Genomic DNA, 12,892 nt, shown 5'->3' with positions numbered 1-12,892 from the left:
GCGCGCACTTGGCGTGCACGTGCTTGAGTGCGCGCCGGAGGTGCTCGGGTGTACACGTAATAGTGGAGAGGTTAGGGATTTCTTAAGTGAGCCTCATGGTACCTTAGCGAGCTTGTTCCTATCATATAATGGACCCTTGTCATGTATTTTTCCCTCAGTTGTTCGCTCATCCTTCCTTTGGATAGCGGCTGAGTGCGGTTTACACCGCTTTTACTTAGTTTTGTCACTGTCTACGTTCCTCTTGAGGTTATGACGCGAGGGTAGTAGGTGAGATATTAAGCGAGGTAATATTTCCAGTCTCCTGTTCACTAATTTGTTCTGCTCTCGCAGACTCATCTATATACTATGTGCCGCTAATACTAAGTAGCCGAGTCTGTATGTACTAATGTATGCTTATTAATAGTGCTGCTGTGGTCCGGTCCAGAACCGTGGTTCAAACCTGACCAACGGTCTGGTTCTAGAAAGTCCGGTCCACTGCGACACCATTGAACCTGACCGAACCAAAGTATGGTTCTCGGTCTGTGTTGCCTGGGATGGTTCTCCATCAGTTCTGAATGGTTCTGAACGGTTCCGAACCTCATGTGAGTCGGTGATATTTCCATTCTACAATGTGTAAGGATTACCAATCGTTTGATGCCGGAAATAGCTGTTTCAATGCTTACCTTAACCACCATCAGTGCATTGCCAGCCTCAGTCAGCACGGACCTCAACTCTCCATCAGCGCCTCATGATTATCGACCCTCAGCTCTCCATTCTTGTCACTCTCACCTCACTCTCAGTTCACCGCTTCCGAATCTGTCAAAACCACTATGCAACTCTCGTCATTTCGTTAATACCATACCCGTTTATATTCGTACTCGCTCAGTCCTTTTGTACTCTCTTTCCTTTCTGTCTACTCTACCCTGTCAGGAGCGACACCACTCCCTTCAGCGCTCGTTGTCACATAATCGATTCAGCATAGCTATACCCAACCCTTAGTATTTCGAAGTATAAAAGTAGCCCATGTACACTCACTACCACAGGCAATCATACCAGTCTCCCAGTCTCAGTCTCGCACTCGTTATCTAAATCGCATCGCTATATCCATCGTTTATCGTCTCGCACTCGTCTCGATCATTATTGCATAACATTCGTTAACGCTAACTAGTTCTACAGCATTTCAGCATCGCACTAGCGGTCTCCACACCCCTTTGAACTTGCAGCGAGAGCCACTTAGGTTCTTTCATTGCAGTATCCGACACTTGCTCAGATTGTGCACGATTATCTTGCCATTCCGGGGAGGGCAGTTCCATCTGAGCAAGCATTCTCTAGCGGGGGCATCACATCTACCATCCGTCGTAATTCACTGGCGCCATCCACCTTTTCTGCGCTACAACTCCTGAAGGCAGCATACAAGTATGGTCATGTTTCAGCGGAGTCAGCTGCATTGGCTAAACTGTCAGAGCTCCTTCCAGATGTATAGAATTTCACTGTACATCTTATTTTCGCAAATATGATCTATGTTTTGGTCTGGTTCACGTTCGAACCTTGAGAGAACCGGACGCGACCATTCTGAACTGTTCTTGTTGGTCCGGTTCTGTGTTCAACAATATGCCCTGGACCGGACGCAGGTTCGGTTTGTGGTTCTTGCTCACCCCTCACTGAACCAGACTGAACTGGACCATGGCAGCACTACTTATTAATGAGTCCGTGTACCGTTGTGTTAGTGGGGACAGAGTCAGTGCGAGGTCTGGGTCTGCAGGGACGGTGGTGGCAGGGGTCTTAGAGGTTTTGGAGCCTTCTGGAGGCCTTAGGTAGCATGCCACACACATGTAGAGAGCTCATCCATCACCATCATAGCAGTTCTGTCTGTCTGTCTGTCTGTCTGTCTGTCTGTCTTGGGTCACCCCGTTCCACTGTATTACTAATGTTTGGCTCTTGTTTGCTTACTAACTACAGTGACTGCACTCGGACTTGTACATGTCTGGCACGTCACAACACTCCCCCTCGAGCACCGTTACTCTAAACTCAATCCAGCTCTCAATTTCTGCAAGGTTGGTCCAGGTAGCACCTTTGTGAAGATGGCCGTGGGACAATACTGGAGTTGTAGGATGCCGTTTTGGATGAGTTCGTGGATATAGTGGTATCAGAGGTCTATATGTTTGGTGCTTGCATGAAACTTGTTATTGGATGCTAACATGATAGCTCCCTGGTTATCACAGTAGGTGGGGATAGGTCCTTCTAGCGGTTTATACAACTCGCTGATAAGCGATTTGAGATATAGTATCTCTCGCGCTACTGAGGTGAGTGCTATGTATTCTGCTTCTGCCGTTGATAGGGCGATTAATGTTTGTTTCCTAGTGCTCCATGCTACAGGTGAACCGTGCAGCATGACCACATACCCAGACACTGAGTGTCTGTGGGGTTGGCTTGCCCAATCCGCGTCCACAAATGCTTCGAGGTTCTTGTCCATCTTGCCCAAGGTGAGTTTCATTTCTTTTGTTCCTTTTAGATAATGAATGGCGCGTTTAGCTGCCTCCCAGTGTACATTCCCTACCGCGTGCTCGTTGCTGCATACATTAGGGAGCCAACTGCTCTCTGGTATGGTACATTTTCGGATATTTTAGATTGGGTGCCTGTCGGATGATCTTCTCCTAGGCTTGTACCTGTTTCCACTGGCGTCTGGACTGGTTTGGCTTCTTTGAGATGGAACCGTTCTGTAACCGTCTTGATGTATGCTTCTTGGGACAGTGTTATTGTTTTCTCCTTTTTGTTTCTCTCTACCTTGAGTCCTAGCAACCAGGTGAGCTCTCCTGAGTCTGTTATTTTGAATCGTTTTCTCAGTTCTTCCTTGAAGCTGATTATATGTTTCAGGTATTTTGACGTTACGGCCATATCATCGACTGATACAGTTATGACTGTATGTTTGTCCTCTGCGCGTCGAAAGTAAACGGCCCTGTCTACCTTCGAGCGGTTAAATCCCGCATCCATGAAGAACCTTTCCAGTTCTTCGGACCATTCAAATCCGGCTTGCTTTAGCCCATAGAGGCTGCGCAATAACTTCAAGATCTTTCCTTCCTCTCCTGGCTTGAGATACCCAGGTGGGGGTCTCATGTATATATCATCTCTAAGCGTGGCATTGAGGTAAGCGCTTTTGATGTTAACTTGATGGATTTCTCAGTCTTGATGCACTGCCATTGTTAGGACGACTCTTATTGCCGACATATTTGAGGTGGGTGCAAATGTTTCGGTATAGTCAAGTCCGTGCTCTTGGTGCTGACCATTTGCTACTAGGTGTGCTCTTAACTTGATATTTTCTCCATCCAGTCCTCATTTGGTTGCCAGTACGAAATGGCATGGGATGATGTTTGCTCCTCATGGTGGGTCCACTTTCTCCCAGGTGCCTAGTTTCTCCAATTGACCTATCTCATAGTCTATTGCGTTTTGCCATTCTTCGGCATCTGGACCATTTAACGCTTCCTTTAGCCTTGGTTCTCGTTCTGCTGTGGCTATGGCATAATGTGTGTAAGAATTTGATTGACTGTCTTTTGGTTCGTCCTCCATTGCTGATGCCACTACCTTTCCGTCATTCAAAGCTTTGTAGTAGCCGTCCAGGTGGCGTATTCTTGTTGCCTTTGGTGTTTCCGGTGGTGGCAAGGCTCGTGTACTCTGAGGTGGCATTTTGGGGATTTGGGGTGGTGTTTGCGGAGTCGGTACTGGGGGTGGTAGGACGTGCTGGATGTTACTCTGGGTATTGCTCTTTGGAGCTGTTTCCCTGGACTCCTCCTCATCCACTACATCGTCCTGAGTGTTTATGGTGATAGGGAAGAAGCTAACATTTCTTTCAATAGATACCCTTCGTTTTCCCGGCCAAAATACCCAGTATCCCTTGCTCTCCTCATCTACACCAACAAATAACACTTCTTCCCAAAAGTCCTGTAAATAAAGGTTGGGACACTTACAGTAGCTGTCGAACAGCAAGACGAAAAGCTCAGTCCATCCATTCCATTCAAAGTCGGTGTCGGGTTGTTGTGGCAGCTTGCCAGCATGAATAAGAGAGTAATTTTGGTTCAAAAGATCTATGTCCTGCAAGGACAGTTCAGTATGTGACAGCAAACAAATTATTGAAGACTTACAATGGACTTGTTTGGCTTGAACTGCAAATTCAACTTATAACACCGGAGCTGAACTTTCTGTTTCGCTGATTGAATTCCTGGCTTTGTCTCTATGCCTAACGCCTTTATGATCATTTAAGCCTGGAGGGATCACTTCAAGATCCTCATGGGTATGGGAAAACATATCCAATTCAACCCAGTGCCGACAATTTCTGCAATGTCCTGCTCGGTCTGCACTAATTGATTTGATTAACATCTCATACAAAATAGTGATGAACTCACGATGAACGACTTGCAATGCTCCTCAATCTGGTTCAATCCACCATAGGGGGTGTCTGCAGCCATTGGTGTGCTTAGTGACCATTCATCAATGGCTTCCGGATGTCTCTTGAATAGAGCAGGTGAAATAAACGGCTCAAGAACAAATATTTACACTAGAAACTCATAAATGTTAGACTCTCATAGAAGGCCACACAATGCCGGTTAGCCTTACCCATTAACTTTATTTGTGCCTCAGACCTAACTTTTATTCAGTGATAGCGTCCATGAGTTAGGCCATGCACCATCGTTGAACGGATCATTAGGATTATCTATCCCTGTGAACATTGTATCAGTAGCTTGAATGGGAGAACAAAGAAGGTGATATCATATGAAATGCTTCAGGAATCCTGATATGCAAGAACAAATCCACTCACAGTATCCTCTGAATGGATTGACGTATGCAAAAGTCGATCCGTCTGAGACCGGAGTTCGTGTAGCAGCAGCCTAGAGTAAATACATTGAGCACAGCAAGATCTCTAATGAAGGTGTCACGTACATGGAGTGCTGACCTGTTGGCCTGGCAGAGAATGTTCAGTTCTTTAATGATATGAAATGATATATGAGTACTCACCTTTGAATCCAAAAGAAGGTTGTTGTGACCAGCTTTTTCGACAATCGCAGCAACATCCCATGTGTAGGCATTTCTGTCGAAGCAACCAGTGGCTAGTAGCTTTCCATCTTCCGAAACGATATGGAGTCAACTGATTCTGCATGCCAGAGGGGTGAATTGATGGGTTGTCCATTGTCGAGGTTCCACAATCGTGCTGTATGGTCACATGATGCACTTGCGAGGATGTAGCCATCTGGTGATATTGCAAGGGCCAAGACATTGGAAATGTGCTGATCCAGATCACAGTCTGGTGAATAGATGACTGCCCACACATTCATGCCCAGTCTCGATTGGATTGAGGATTACCTATTTATAGTGGACATAGAAGAGTCATAGTGTCCAAAGTGCTCTGACTGAAGAAAAGGGTGGAGGTGGATTGCACTCTGATTTAGATGCTGTTTTGGAAACAGACTTGTGGTGGTGTTATTACTAGGATCATTACTCCATCAGTCACGCAATACACCACTATATGTTGGGTCGACAGAGAAGGGATTTTCCAATAGTGCAGTGACAGGTTTGTTGGAACCAGAACACTTGTTGGGGTCGCACACTGAAGCCAGGCTGGGAAAGAAACTACAAAAGAAACCACACCCACATTCCTAGGGTCAATAGGAGCTACACAGAATGGAAATACACTCGCCGGTAACAGCTACCTTCATGGGTGCCCAAACAGAACCTGAGCTGAGCTCCACCCCTCAAGGTTGACAATCTTGTACGCCAATAGAAGAGACATGTTCTCCTCTGCCATGCCACTCCAGCTCATGCCCTCCATCTGGCATGCCCTCCATGATGGCATGACATCTCATGAATGATGAACAGGGAAGGGAAGGGAAGGGCGCGTGCTGATCCCTGATGTCAAGGGCAATAGCTTTGCTGTGGGATTGCTGAATAGCAGGATCACCGGAGTAGTTCAATGACAAATACAAACTGGCAAATTTGTTCCCCAAGTGCTGTCAATACTTGGCCCAATAGTAATGCAAGACAAAATCAATCTCACATCGGGGAAGAAACATATGAAGAAATCATAAGCATTGAAAAAGAGGTTATGGTTGCTACACATGAGCAGGCCATCATGCAGTTCATGCCGAGGAAGACTTTTGGCCTGCAAAAGGATCCAATTATGGGCCTTCAGGCTGAACCACTAGGTCTCACGTCTGCCTCAGGGCGGCTCAAATGGTTTGTAAAATTACAAGTTGTGGCTCTGAATCCCTTGAAATGTGACAATGCTGGAGCACCGCACCACTGGCCTGCCCACAGACGACAGAGCAAAGCTGACCAAGGAACATGTCCCACCTAATATCCATCCTGGTGTTGAATGCAGTAGTCGTCGATAATACTGACATATCGCGTTCTTCCCAACCATATCCAATGGGCAGCCCACTTGGTGGGAGAGGAAGTGGGAACTGTTGTGATGTGCCGGACATGTACAAGTCCGAGTGCAGTCACTGTAGTTAGTAATCAAACAAGAGCCAAACATTAGTAATATGGTACACGGACTTCTTAATAAGCGTACATTAGTACATATGGACTCGGCTACTTAGTATTAGCGGCACATAGTATATAGATGAGTCTGTGAGAGCAGAATGAATTAGTGAACAAGAGACTGGAAATATTACCTCACTTAATAACTCACCTACTACCTCATGTCATAACCTCGAGAGGTTATGAGCCCTGCCCCGACAAACATGGATACGACGCTCCCCGGTGTGACAATCATACCAGCACTGGGCGCATATGAGTGTCATAGGCATATTTTGCCTTGCCTAGAGGAAAAGAGTAAAGCGCTAGTCACCAGCACTATCAACTCCCAAGCTATCTGCTTTGGAATCACTTTTCTCCCATAGTGTGCTACCCGGTCTGATGCCTAGGTATTCCGTCCTCCCATGTCCTGCCTATGTCCACCTACCTCCGCTGGTGTGTTATTTGTCCTTAAATGTCGCTACTCATCAGTCGCAGGTCTTACTACATGTATCCTCGTGTTCCGCAGTGCTGCATGTTTTATTACCTGTTGCTACATCGTGCCCTTGCCAGTGTCGCTACTATACTCGCCTACGCAATTCCAAACCCTTACACAGTATGATAAAATGACCCATCGCACATACAGTACAGTACTTCCCTTCCCAGGACCTTTGCTGGTGTCAGAGTCACTTTAGTCGCTATATCTTAGTCTTGGTGGAATCAATTCCACTCTTGCCAATCTCTCTGATCGTGTGTTGCTTGACTTGCTTAAAAGTGTGTGTTGCTAAAGTTCCCTCTTAAGTTTGGCTTTCACAACGTCAGGATCGCTATCGGTAGTTGTGCTACAATCTAGTCGCTTTCAGGCATTTTACTTGCACTGTCTTATCTTACTTCTCACTCTCGCTCCCTTTGATTTCTTCTCGCTGTCGCTAGTCGGACGTCGCATAGCGCTATCGCATAAAACAACTTGCATAGCGCATCTCACTTATATGCACGTTTCTCTGTCGGAACTCACTTGTCGCTGATCACTATAGCGCTACTCATCAGTTTTTGGTCTTAGGTTGCTATAGGTTTTTATCCCTTCGCGCTATCGCTTTCCTTGCATATTAGTAGGGAATTGCTTCAATAGCAGTCCTCTTGGGTCAAACACTACACTCGTGCCTATTTGGATAAGTAGCGCTAGTTTCTAACAGCCAAGTCGCTATTTCTCTTTCACAACTGGAGCCCACCGCAAGGGGGCCATTTGAAGCTGGAAGGCATACCACCTAGACCTACCGGGACCCGAAAACCTCGTGACCTTGGCGACATTTTGCAAGAAGATTTTTTCTACTCAGTAATAGAAACCACCAATGAAGAAGTTGAGCACGCTGCATTCGACTTGTGATCCCGCTCATCTTCAGATGCTACTGTTATCCGCCACCTCACTCCCAACTCACCAGATCCCAAATAAGAAGAAGAACCCCTTGGACAATTAACATCACATTACCTTCCACTCCCTCGAGTTCCATTCATTACTGTAGACACTCCCTCCACCGCATCATCACTTACCCCCTCTACTCTATCTCGCGATGAGTCACCTAAAAGGCAGAACCTTTTCATACCCGCCTCCTTCATACCTAGCTCTATCCTGTCTCCGCAAAGCGACTAAGCACTCTCCCTCCATCCATACCTGACCCCACAATTCATACCGCATCCTCCTCAACAGCACCATTTACTACCGCCCTTCCTCCAGTCATACAACCCGCTCAACCCACTCAACCCGCTCAACCCGCTCAACCCGCTCAACCCGTCCAACCTGCCATCATGTCTTCCACATCATTCAAGATGCCTCTTAGAGGAACCGACGCTGCACCAAAGTTCAATGGCACACCAACGCGTCTCATACCATTCTTTGAAGATGTGGAACTGCTAGCTGACAATGCAGGACTTACTGCTGAGCAGCGCATCAAGGCTGTGATCCAATACATGCCTGTAGACGAATCTGAAACATGGGCATCAAGACCCACTGCGAAAGGTAAAGATTGGGATAAGTTTGTCAAAGCCATCAAGGCTATGTACCCAGGATGCGAAGGCAATCATCGCTATGCGCGCACTGATTTGGAAAACCTTTGCAGAGAACAAGTCCGCAAACTGATCTGCTCGAAGGAAGAACTCGGACAGTTCTACCGCAAGTTCCTTCACATTTCACAATACCTCCTAGACAATAGTAGGATAGCGGAACTCGAACTTGGTCACTACTTTTTAGAAGGTATCCATTCCACGACCAATACCGCCATCAAGCAAAGGTTAGAGATCAAGCTAGTCGACCATCATCCTGACAACCCATACACCTTGGAAGAAGTATACGACACAGTGATATTCTTGCTATGAAGTATCGCGCCTACGGCAGTCGCTGTTTCACCTCCTGTCGCACCCACAACTAACCAGCAAACCGCACCTCAGCAATCTGCCACCGGAACTGTGGTAAAGCGGGAGTATAGCCAGACGCGACCTCTCTCCAACAATGTATGTCATTTCTGTGGAGGAGATCACTACATGAACTGCTGTGCCTTACACAACCCATATGCCAGTGAGGGCAAGATCCACATCACGCTGGAAAAGAGGATTGTTATGCCTGATGGTAGCAACATCCCTGGAAGACTCTGATGGGAATTTCAAGGAGCACATAGACAGATTCCTGCGTGATGGACCCATTACAGGTTCTAACTTGACAGCATTAGGGTTGATGTATTGTCGCGCTGAGCCAACTACTCAAGCGACTCTTGATATCGAGCCTTGCGCATTCATGCACACATGCGCCAGTGTAGAGGATGACGATTCCAACGATGAAGAATTAGTCTGCCTAGAAAGAGAAGCGACCTGAGCCTGCAATGCATTTGCAGCGGTAAAGCGAATCGCACTAACCACAAGGACAAGGGTAAGAACATACAGTTTGAAGGCATTAATGTTCCACAACGCCCAAAACCAGGACCATCTTCTAAGACTACTGACGTAGTAGAGGAAGTCGCATCTCCGCAGGTTAAGGCATCTGGATCGAAGACCGCCAGCGCACCTAACAAGGGTACTGTAGTGGTGACGCCAGCAAGCTCATCATCCGCACCTAGTACTTCATCCTCATCATCGCCACCCGCAACCTCTTCTTCATCCTATGATCCACCTACCGCTAATCCCTCCTCTACGCAGTTTAGGTATACCCACCCGCTAGAAGATAAGGAAGCTGACAAGAAGGTGATCAACTGGATGCTAGACTTCAGCATCAGCATACCCATGCGGAAGTTGATCGCAGTATCCACCGATGTTTGCAAGGAAATGACTACCACCAAGCGTGTTACTGTCGGGTTGGTATCAGTGAATGAGCTGAGCAGCCAACCTGAAACACACAATTTCCTGAGGAAGTACAATGGTTGTTTGCAAAGGAGCGACGACAGTCACATTGTTGCTGAACATGTCGAGTCACTGCGATGTATCAGAGCGGTTATGAGTCATGGCCGGGTCCTTTCCTGTGTCCTTGACCAGGGCACCGAGTGCATAGTAATGCCGCGATCTGTTTGGCAGTTGCTTGGTGGCATTCCATTAAGATCCGACCATAAGCTGGTCATGGAATCAGTCAATACCTCTACCGACGAGATGCTTGGTGTCATAGAGAATCTTCCACTAGACATTGGCATGGGAGAAATGCTGTTCCAGGTCCAAGTTGTTCCAACTGCTAACTTCGAGATCTTGCTAGGTCGCCCATTCTTCACGCTCACCAGCTGTTGCACAGAGGATTTGCCCAACGGGGAACAAGACATCACTCTGACTGACCCGAACTCAGGGAAGGTAATCCGCTTTCCTACCAATCGCTGGGTAAAGAGATGTCCCGAATGCGAAAAAGGGTTGCACCTGCCTCCTAGCGATTGCAAGAAGGGTTTTTGATGATCGATGATCCGCTTATACCGTGAGGAGACAAATGGACTCATACACACCCACCCCTCTCTCTTATTTCACGTCCTAATACATTACTTCCTGGTTCTAACTATCGTCTTGTGCCATCCACGCATCACATGCTCTTATGGAGCAAACATGACTTGTTTTCCACTGTGCTATTCACAGCACAATATACCCATCTCGTCTCTACCCGCTCAGTTATTGACCGCACGTCCGTCGACGCATTTAACAGTGTATATTCCTTCGACAAGACCCGATGTGCGCTGGTTTACAAGCCAGTCGCTAAGAAAGTCCACACGGTACAAACTTCTATGCCCCCAGAATATAGAATAACACGATGGTAACCCGACGACCCTTTGGCCGGCATGCCTACACTGCCAACCCACCCGCCTGATTTTGTTCCAGGCGTCCACTTCACCCAAGAATGAGTGGACAAGTTGGACTTAGACCCTGCTAATTGGTTGTGGCCCGACGAGTTGCAGCTTATACACTGGCTCGTTTGGGTTCATGAATTAGCATTTGCATGGGATGCGACCGAGCGCGGCCGTCTCAATGAAACATATTTCCTGCCGTACAAAATCCCTACCATCCCCCACATTCCTTGGTCTCAACGAAATATCCCTATCCCGCCCGCAACCCTTGGAGAAGTTATCTCACTTCCTTGGGAATGCTGTTGGGTCCGCACCAGTTGACAACATTTCTGCAAGGTCACACTAATGCGGTACAAGTATACCAATGTGATACCGCGTTCATTCTGCAGGATGAAATTCCAGAGTTTATGTCGCCATTTATTGATGATGTGCCCGTCAAATCAGTTAAAATGCGGTATCAAAGAGCTGACGGCTCATATGAAACCATAGCGCTAAACACGGGCATACATCGCTTCATATGGGAGCATTGTGAGGTTATCAACCGCATACTCCAGCGACTCGAGAATGTCGGTGTAACCGTATCTGCTACTAAGTTCATTCTAGCCGCTCCTACTGTCATCATAGTAGTAAATATAGGGTTATCCTCGGGAAAATTGCATCCTGAGTCCCCTGTAAGTATAATGTCTGATTCACTATCAGAATCTTCAGTAAAATCAAGCTCTGCTGAAGGGAAAGGCTTTTCACAGTTTGTACTATCAGCAGGGCTTAAATCATAGAGGGAATTTACAAGTCTATCATAGCATTCAGCTATGGACTCATCTTCAAAAATTTCATGTGGATACACTAATTGACTGGTGCTTAAGCCCCTTTCCTTAATGTCAGAGACACTTAAGCTTAATAAATTCTTGCAAGACTTAGAAATTTCGGATGAGTTAACGGACAACCAAAAAATCAAATTACAGAACAGGTAACTCATATCAAATTGAACAGAGACGGAAGCCTGCGTTGTGGGATATATATATAGGTATGAAGCTTGAACAACAAAATACAGACCAGAAACAGGCATTCAAATCGAGACATGAGCGAGATGGTGATATAAATACACATAAAGATCAGAATCGAGGTGAGGGTCCATTTTTTATGGGTTAAGACTGATTTTTGGAGAGTGGAGGAAGACAGAAGTGAAAAATGTGAGAATTTGGGCACGAGATGTCGAAAATTGAAATGGTAGAGTCGAAAAATGGGATAGGTGATAGCATAATAGAAAAAATCATAAGCACTAGAGGCAAAAGTTCGAGTTAGAAAAAATAAGGAATATGCAAAGTACGAGCCTACCTGTAGTTTTCTAGAGGAAGAACTTTCAAACAACTTTGCTTGAGGGTCTCTTGCATTTCTTGGATCCCTTGAAATTCTTTTCCTCCTCATCAATACCTGATAATTTAAACCAGAATGAAGGAAGAGATGATGGACCATCGAGGTATTCCATCCGAAAGGGCGAAGTAGAAATAACGACAAGTGATGTGCGTTTGACATTAAGCGCCTTATCATGGTCCCGGGCAAACTGAATAATCTGCTCCATGGATCCTGTGTTGAGAAGGCCACATTCAGTCATGGCTCTGATAATGTCCTCATTCGGGAAAGGTGTCATATCCCGTGCCATGGACCTATATCCCATGATATTCCTGCGCCTTCCGGACGCACATCCGGACCTCCATACCCCCTGTCCAAGCCTCCAGACCTCTTATCCTCTATCTGTCTGGATCCCTGCACCCTTGCACATGCACACATCCGCATATCCTCATCCATGCACCCCCGTACTTCCACATATCAATACTCCCATGTTCCGGACCTACATCCAATAACATTCCCACGCCTTGCGGACATGCATCTGGACCTCCATACCCTTATCCATGCCCCCAGACTTCCAGTCCACTATTGGTCTAGATCCGTGCACCTTCGTACATCCGATATTCAGATGCCTTATCCGTTATCCGGATCCATACCTTCATATCCAGATCTCCGGATATCATCTGTATCCATCCCCGAACCCAGAACCTTAAATCAGTGTCTATCCCCTTATGGCAATCCCCTTGACTCCCGACTTCAGTTAT

General features: G+C 46.6%; 3 protein-coding genes across 3 annotated transcripts; all 3 read right to left on the bottom strand.

Annotated features, from left to right (window-relative positions):
- Positions 1-4,343: 4,343 nt before the first annotated feature.
- Positions 4,344-4,514, bottom strand: DFJ58DRAFT_657420 (uncharacterized protein; the record flags this gene model as incomplete). The annotated part of the gene is made up of 1 exon (XM_041381976.1): positions 4,344-4,514. A coding segment is annotated over one exon (171 nt), but the record flags the coding sequence as incomplete, so codon positions are not given.
- Positions 4,515-5,720: 1,206 nt separating this feature from the next.
- Positions 5,721-6,449, bottom strand: DFJ58DRAFT_657424 (uncharacterized protein; the record flags this gene model as incomplete). Its single annotated transcript, XM_041381977.1, has 3 exons — positions 5,721-5,952; positions 6,009-6,166; positions 6,216-6,449. The coding sequence occupies 3 exons, from the start codon at positions 6,447-6,449 to the stop codon at positions 5,721-5,723; spliced, it is 624 nt and encodes a 207-aa protein (XP_041246017.1).
- Positions 6,450-12,141: 5,692 nt separating this feature from the next.
- DFJ58DRAFT_725673 (uncharacterized protein) lies at positions 12,142-12,441 on the bottom strand (the record flags this gene model as incomplete). The annotated part of the gene is made up of 1 exon (XM_041385269.1): positions 12,142-12,441. One exon carries the CDS (start codon positions 12,439-12,441, stop codon positions 12,142-12,144), a length of 300 nt encoding a protein of 99 aa, XP_041246016.1.
- Between the last annotated feature and the right edge of the window lie 451 nt (positions 12,442-12,892).

This window comes from Suillus subalutaceus (assembly GCF_016647625.1).
Source record: "Suillus subalutaceus strain FC151 chromosome Unknown DFJ58scaffold_29, whole genome shotgun sequence".
Taxonomy (NCBI): Eukaryota; Fungi; Basidiomycota; class Agaricomycetes; order Boletales; family Suillaceae; genus Suillus; species Suillus subalutaceus.
The sequence above is the reverse complement of the archived record's forward strand: the minus strand, read 5'-3'. Positions and strand labels throughout refer to the sequence as shown.